Raw genomic sequence first — 8,766 nt, 5'->3', positions numbered from 1 at the left:
GTACCATGTAGTTATGTACTTGTGTGGGAACAAGAATTACTGCGGAAAGAATGTAAGGGATAAAGGATGATGGCTAAGTAGATTAGAAGATGAATATTATGAAACCATAGACAACTTCTGTTAGTATTTTGTGCGCTGACTCACGGTTGCACTAGCAAAATCCTGACAAAATGTGCAGCCCAAGGCCAGATAATATTTCACCAACCTGAGATGGTTCAAATTTATTAATCAGGAACAGGGAGTCCTATAATAGAGTGGTACCGGCTCAGATCAGAATAACCCAATGCAATTGCCACCTCTGAAGAAGGGCCCCACCTGCAACTGATTCATATTCATCAGCAAGCATTGAGGCAACTACTTTCAACTTTCAAGTCCTTACACACATACACAAAAAAACATGTATTTAAATTATACTCCCTTCCACAAGAAGAAATTAACTGTCTAAATAAATTGATGATGTGATACAGAAAGATTGACAAATTCAACTAATGCTGCTACTCTGCTACCAAAGACCAAAGTGATTACAATGTGAAAGTCAGGCTCATGTTGACTTTTCTGCTTCTGCTTTTTCTGCTGCTGCCTCCTCCTCTTGCAATTTCTTGAGAGATGGTGGCGGCCTGACAATAATGTTTTTCTTCCATTGCCGGTCAAGCTTTCTTGATAACCTCTTGTTGATTCCCTCTTCAATCTCTCTTTCCCTTCTTACTGTAAGCATGCGTGCAATCTGTGCTTAGAGAAAAAGGATTGATCATTATAGAATGATAACATCACAAACCACTTAGTGAGGGTAAAAGTCTCCAAAGTGCCTTAAGCCTTTATGCCCAAAGATACAAGCAAAGAAAGTCTAATAGATAAGGAAGAATTTGTAATGGTATTGGTGACTTAACATGTGAGTATGAAAAAAAGGAATATAATGACATCCAGAAGGGGAGAAAAGTGAAAATAGATTGTAATGTCTTATTAGCTCATTATGGAATATAGCATTTCAGGGACTCTTATAAATGGATGAAATGTCCCTGTTGGATATTAAATCCAAACACTCCATGGATTATTGAGGGGATACTTCTACATAACCCTTTCTTTTCTGACTATTTGACAAACAAACAGCCAAAGTACACGTCACAATGGATGCCATTTTTCCAAAAAATACATTGACAAAGATAAACTCTTAGACCTTTTTCTATAGGTATGTATGTGTGTGTGTGTGTGAAATTATGATTTATTCCAAGAGTCTGTACTTTTCAATAGACATGTCATAAAGTCCATTTATAATCTTGCTATCTTGCCTATTTAGATTCTGATTCCCATGTCTATGTGACCATGCAACAACATTGATGGAATTAGACAAGTCCAACAACAATCCGAGTCTACCTTCTTCCTTTTCTTTCCCCTGACTGAAAAAAAAAATGGAAAAGAGGCAAAAAACGAAACAACCACAATAACAAGAAAAGGCGATAACACTTGTCATAGTGATGTGGAGTAGAGCTTTGGTTTCAAAACAAAACGAGCTAGCCTCATTGATAAATTCTTGGGTGGTTGAAGTTGATGTCTGGGATCAAATCTGAGTACAGACAAACTGGGCATTGAGCTTAGCCATTAGAAAACAATTTTGATACCAGGGGAACTTCAAATTTAGTAGTCAATGGAAAACCCTAGTCAAACATGTTACATTTCTAAAACTTAGTTGAGGCCAAAAGCATCAGTAGTTCTTTTTGAGAACAAAATAATTGTTTCTCCACCATAAGAAAATGCTCCATTTGCCCTATTAGGAATTTTCAACAGAGACTGTTTATGATATAATTACATGCAATACCTCACATGCTCCATTTGTTTCTTATCTTTCAAACACACAAGTCGTTTTCCCCTTTTTCATGTGAACAACTTTTATGACTTAGTACCTCTTCAGCAAGAAAACTAAACAGTGAACACCACAACCCGGCATATTGTACAGAGCCAGTCCTCTTGAGTTTTGATCCTTCCTTTCCTTTTCTCCCCTTCTTGTCTAGTCAATATCAATAAAAGAGAACCATACCATCTTTATTAACATAAAAAACCACCCGTCTACCACATTTCCAAAGCCCCAACGGCTCTATAGCCTCTTTGCCCTCTCTTTTTAAGGAAGCAGCAAAGAGAAGTCGGTTTATTTTACGTTTCAATTTTCCCACGAAAAGTCGGAGAATATAAACAAAAGGGTAAAAGACTTAAACCTTCCTTCACATTTCTCATAAATACCAAAACCTCCCCTCTCTTTTTAAAATGGACTAAGACCTCTCCTACTAGAGTAATATTTAACTGAATTATCCAAAAGTCTCTTATGCCATTGCTAATTCTTCAAATTTTCAAAATGAATCTGTCTTATCAAAAATCGTGCTGGGCATTTATCTGACTTTTCCTCATAACCAAAATGTGGCAGCTTTAAATAATATTAACACAATTTATGTTAGACACGAGAAATCAAACTCCAGAGTCTGATCTCTTTTTATAGTTGTCTGGGAAATCGAATTCCAGTGGTTACGGTGAAATCCATGACTTGTCTGATCTCTCTCAGCTACAAGCAAGATCTGTAATGTCCTTGCTTCATTATCGGAACCCTTTTCTTTTTTCTGCTACGGATGCCTATCCACGATTTCATCACATGGAGAAATATGAAAAGAAACAAACACTAGGAAAACAAAGAAATGGAGATACAAAGAGAAGACAATCCAATAAAGTCCGTTACAAGGAAGGAAGTGTTTACAAAGGTTTTGAAGAAAAAAAATAAATTAGAGAAAGTAAACTAATTAAGATAAAAAGTTGTTTAAGATTTAAACTTCCTACAACTATTCTGTTTTGAACAAAATTCAATCAACCAACGCCCCCCCCCCCTGTTTTCGTTTTATTCATCTTCCTAATATCCTTTTTATCTATTTCTTGTCCTCCTTTCTCTCTTTCCCTCTCTCTCCCTTGTTCTCTATTACCACTGATGAACATGGAACTTGATTGAACAAGTTGGAATTTCTCGGTCACAACCTCTTCTGAATCATTCCTAGGTTGCAACCTGGAATTTTTCGGTATTCACTTCTTTTTCTTGCACTAATAAACCAGATTTGATTGGATTTCCCAGCAAAAAGAGAAAAATTATTTTACACTATATGATTTCCCGTACAAAAAGGGCAAAACTGGGTTTTTAAAAAATTCACCCAAACATAAGGTCACATGTAAACAGATTGCTAACGGATTGCTAGAGGAGGGGACTGGGGAGGTCTTTGTCCCATGAATTACCCGAGAGGAGAGGCTTAAGTTCATTTTAAAAAGATAGGGGAAGTTTCAGTATTTAGGTCAAAGATGAAGGGAGGTTCAAGTCTTTTACCCTAAACAAAATTAACTTATCGAAAACTCAGAGATGAAATAACTTGGAATATCTTACTCTTTTTCGCATTCGACGGAAGTCGCTGGATTTGAACTCATTACGGACTGATTTCTGCAATCGGAGCATGAAGAGTTCACCCTTGAGATCGACAATCTCTTCGTTTAGTTCTTCGGTGGTCTTGGCTCTAATCTCCTTCAGTTCTTCCTCTCTCTTCGCCATCATCACCACAGACGAAGCAGGGTTTCGCGAAGAGGGCATCCGAAGTGGCAGGACATGCTGAATTCGGATGCCATGGAAGGAGGATGATTTCGCATTTGCGGATATGATTTTTGAAGAGGAACAGAAAACGCTCGAAGGAGCAGCTACAGAGAGGCTCAGCATTTTCACGATCTTTCGTTTCTCCCGCTCGCCCACCCGCTCAGTCTGAGAGTGATGAGTAGAGAGAACAGTTGTAGTATATCTATGGATAACGCTCTTTTCTTATTAAAAATAAAATAAATAGATCATTTTTAAAATGACTGAAAAGCCACTTAACCTCAATCGTGGAGCAGTGGGCTGGATTGGGCCTGGACCTCAACTAGACCTGGACTTCTTCTGAGATCAGTTAAATGATTAATCATGATATTCTTTCTTCTTCTACTTTTCTACGATTTAGAATTTTAAAAGCATAAATTATGACCGAGAGAAACCTGATGACACTGACTTTCTCAACGCCCAACCCTTCAAACGGTATATGATAAACTACTGGTCCTACTTGTATAGGGAGTTTCGTGAAGCTACTCATTAGTCAACAACTACTGGTCCTAGTTGTATCTACAAGTACCGAAGATTGTTCTCTTGCTATCTTGACTTGTAGATGAGGTTTGGGAGATCAAATCACCCCCCCCCCCCTCCCCCACAACTTCCCATAGCATATCTCCGCGGTATATTGAGAATATCTTCTGATGATGATATCATCATTTCTAGTATTATCATTGGGAAATGTTTCAAATACATTATGAGGATGTATTGTGGGACGTTGTGGAGGGCTGATTTGAACTCAAGGTTTAGGGCCATAACGTGCCACGTGACCTTTTAATTCATAGTTTTTTTTTGAGGTTGATAAAACAAACAAAACACAACAACAAATAAAAGAAAAAACTGGGAAAAAAAACAGAAAACTAAGGAGGATCAAAGACCCCTCCCTCCAAGTCAGGCACCTGCAAGACATCTTCGGCACTAAAAAGGGGAAGCATCCAAAGCAGGGGGTGCTCCCAAAATTCCTGAACACCATTCTGGCCCTTAGCAGCCAGTCTATGCGTTGCTCCAATAGAGTCCCTTTTCGCTAATCTTACCTTCAAGGATAAGTTAGACAACACATACAAGTTGTGAAGGATCAGCCAAATACTAGGATCACAATGAAAAGAGTTCCTAGCGATGACAAAAACTATAGTAGAAGAGTCGCAAAAAATATTTACAAACCTTAGGCCCATACCATAAATAAACAAAAACACTCAAGAAATGTTGTGGCCTCTACATAGAAGCAAGGTCCACACTTAGCAAAAAAGAAATGCCCTCTATCAATAGAAAACCAAAAACCATAGGTGCTTCTATCAGCTCCAAAGCTTCCATCAGTCATAGCAATGCAACCTTCACACTTCATCCATCTTCGCAAAAAAGGCTTGACCACCATCTTTTTAGGCTGAGAATAGTCTATTGATCTTGGAAGGGAAACTCTCTTCACTTTCATCCTCAACTTGCGAACAACATGCACAGTATTATAAGGGTTGGAAGATGTAGAATCAAAGATGAAGCCATTTATGGCTTTCCATATATTCCACAGAACAAATGTAGATAATTCCAGAGTGTCATCACCCACACAAGATAGATGCTAATCATGATTAATCCACCATCCCCACCAATCATAAAAATAGTTAAAAGAGATGAAGTGTCCACGTGAATGGCTAAATCACTGCCAAACCAAACTGCTCTAGCATGATCGCACATAAACAAGGCATGTGTGACAGATTCAAGTTCTCTACCACAAAATTGGGCAAAAGTCTTCAATTCCTATTTGCCTTCTCACTAAAACCTGCTTCACGACTATATTGTTATGGCAGCATATCCAAATGAAATGCTTTATATTCTGAGGGATTTTAAGGGCCCAAATTTTCTTCCAGATTTTGTTGCCAGAGGGGCTTTGGACTACACTCTGAATAGCTGGATGATTTAACTGAGAACTTACCTTTTGGATCTGGGTTCCACATTAGAATATCCTTCCCCCCCCCCCCTCCCAGCCTAAGAATTTCAAATTTACTTATCTTGTCAATGGTATTATGGTCAAAGACCTCAATTAACTTCCTATAGTCCTAGTTCATGGTTTGCATATCAATCAAAGCATCTACTTTAATCTTCTCACTATATCTAGGTTGAGGACCCATTGGTTTGAAATGGGGGATTCCATCAATCCACGGGTCCTCCCATAGAGACAAGTCCTTTCCTAAGGCCACACTCCAGCAAGCCCCCTCCCTTAACATCTCTCTTCTTGCCAAAATACTTCTAAAACCCCAAGAGCGGGACTTGGGGACTTTATAATTCCAAAAATTCTTATCCCCTAGGTACCTGCCCCTTATAATCTTGCCCCATAGGCTATTCTTGTTTGTACATAGCCTCCAAGCGAGCTTTGATAGGAGGGCTGGGTTGAAAAGATGAGGGTCTTTGAATCCCAACCCTCCAAAGAATTTACTTTTATAGATATTGCTCCAACTCACCCAGTTAACCTTTTTCTGATTGCTATTCTCCCTCCACAAAAAAATGTCTTCGATTTTTTTTTCTCACAAATTCCTATTGGAATGAGGAAGGCTAACATTGTATAGGCTGGTACTTCCATTAACACTGCTTTTATCAATACCTCATTTCCTACAGGAGAAAGAAAGTTGGTTTTCTATCCCTTTGATTTGGCCTCCAATCTTTCATAATTGTAATTAAAATACTCTTTTTTGGACTTTCCTAACCCCGCAAGTAAACCTAGGTAGTTTGAGGGAGAGCCAACCTTTTTAACCCCAATAGCCCTAGATATCATTTTCTGGAACCTATGATGCAGTTTTGGACTAAAGAAATTTTCAGATTTAGAGAGATTCACCTGTTGTCCTGAAGCTTGGCCATATTGGTGGAGGATTTCTAGGATCAGCCCTCATTGCTCAATGTTTACTTCTGTGAAGACATAGGAATCATCTACAAAGAATAGGTTTGTGATGGTAAGGCAATTTATGTTCATTTGCACTCCCAAAAGTCTACCAAGAGAGTGAGCATTATGAATAGCTAAAGATAACACTTCAGAAACTAAGAGGAATAAGTACGGGGATAGAGGATCCCCTTGCCTAAGACCTCTGGCTGGATAGAAAGTCTGACTCAAATTACCATTTACGATCAACTGGTAGGAGACTGAAGAGACACACTCATAACCCAAACAATAAAACTTTGCCAAAATCCCATCTTTTACATCACTGTCCTTAGAAAAGACCATTCTACCCTATCATAAGCCTTACTCGTATCCAACTTTATAACCATAAAGTTCTTCTTTTTTGGTGGTTTTCACAGAGTGGATGAACTCATGGGAAATAAGAACATTATCCAGAATGAACCTACCTAGGGCATAGGCATTTTGATTTTGACTTATAATTTTTAGTAGAATTGACTTCAGTCTGTTCACTATTATCTTGGCTATTGTTTTATACAGGGTATTGCAAAGACTTATGGGTCTAAGCTGATTAGCTGTTTCTGGGGATCTACATTTAAGGATTAACACAATAAAGGTTTTGTTTATCTCTCTATGAAGTTCTCCCTTCTGGAAAAATCCTTTAACTTCTTTTATGAAAGTAGGCCCCACCTATTAGTTCATAGTTGGGAAAACATCATTGAACCCTTTATTCTTTATTTAAACAAAATTGCTTAAAAAAGAGTAACAAAACAATGGAAAAAACTGAATAAAATAAATTAGGGTAAATTGCATACTTTTATCCTATACTTTGAGATAGTCTAAATTTAGTGTTCAAACCTTAAAACGTGTCATTACATATTTAAACTCTTGAAAACTACCACTTTAGTTATGGTCATTAGGAATTCCGATCTCCTATCCACACCTACTCACAAGGCACTATAATTGTACATTAGGAACATCTCCCATGAATGGGAACATGTAAACACCGAAGATGTTCTCAATGTACAGCTATAGTCTCCTGTGGGTAGGAGATTGGAGCTTGGTCATTAACATTCTATTATCTGATGCACATTATGTCACATACGATTTGTAACTTTTAGAATCACAAAATTATCCTTTAAAGAATACATCATTCATTATCTTCTCCCTCGAGGTAAACCCAAATAGCGATGAATAGTTGAGTCCCAAACTCACAATCAATCCACCTCCTCTCAAAGATGCCCTAATACCAACTCTAAATCATCCCATCGGAGAGACTGGATCTGCGCCTCACACGCACATCCTATCATGCATTAAAAATATCTCCTGTACTTAAGTTATTAGTCATGGGAGATGTTCCCAATGCAGAGTGGATGTGCCTGTAAGGCGTCCATGTTGTGTGAGGAGCAGATCCCGTTTGCTCATTGGAGTCCTAGCCAAGAATTCTTTGACCCCGCACTTAACAATCTTAGATAAATGGAGTGAGTTCGATGGATATAAGTAGCATATGGAAAAGACCAAATTGTCAATGACCTATCAATAAGGGTATTCCATGATCCTCATCTGTTGGCATATGGAAGAGACCAATTCGTCAGTTTTGTAAAGGTATTCGATTGTATATGACAGTAAAGGACAATTTGGTAAATTTATCATCCATTGTAATATTCACGTGGCAATTTTTGAAAGTTCATATACTAAAGAAAGACTACCCAAAATACATAGTACTTATACGCAATTAGAGCCGTAATACTGACCGGGCAATCGAACCATTCAACCCATTAAACCCAATCAAATAACCGGGACCCAAAAAGGGTTATGAGTCATCGCTTCAACCATCAGGTCCCAGTCCGTCTCTCACAACACTACCTCTAATTTCTCTATAGTCCAACAAGTGAAGTGCAACTCAGACCAGATTGGCTCGGCTAAGGTCAACCCTAAACCAAGGGTACAATGGAGACGAGCTGAACATTTACATGTTTTGGCTTTGCTGAATTAAAATATTTTTACATTCAAGTTTGAGTTGAAATTCAATTCAAATTATATCTTCTAATTCTTGGTTCAACTAAATATAATGAATTCGACTTTAGTTGTAAAAATCAAATCAGTTTAACAAATTTTTGAGTTAAACATTTTATTTATTAATTGAATTTATCTTAAGGCTGTGTTTGGTTGTAATGCAAATAAATTTGCATTGATGCAAAACTATGACAGTACAAATGATTCGAGTATAAATTCTGCC

General features: G+C 37.9%; 1 protein-coding gene across 1 annotated transcript; it reads right to left on the bottom strand.

Annotated features, from left to right (window-relative positions):
- Positions 1 to 297: 297 nt before the first annotated feature.
- LOC104604906 (Ribosomal L29 family protein) lies at positions 298 to 3,807 on the bottom strand. Its single transcript, XM_010269479.3, has 2 exons — positions 3,407 to 3,807; positions 298 to 724 (listed from the first exon to the last, which is right to left on the bottom strand). The coding sequence occupies exons 1-2, from the start codon at positions 3,728 to 3,730 to the stop codon at positions 542 to 544; spliced, it is 507 nt and encodes a 168-aa protein (XP_010267781.1). The 5' UTR covers positions 3,731 to 3,807; the 3' UTR covers positions 298 to 541.
- Positions 3,808 to 8,766: the final 4,959 nt, after the last annotated feature.

The sequence above is a fragment of the Nelumbo nucifera genome, chromosome 5 (genome assembly GCF_055504915.1).
Source record: "Nelumbo nucifera cultivar China Antique chromosome 5, China Antique-T2T, whole genome shotgun sequence".
NCBI lineage: Eukaryota > Viridiplantae > Streptophyta > Magnoliopsida > Proteales > Nelumbonaceae > Nelumbo > Nelumbo nucifera.
This window is presented reverse-complemented; position numbering and strand designations above follow the sequence as displayed.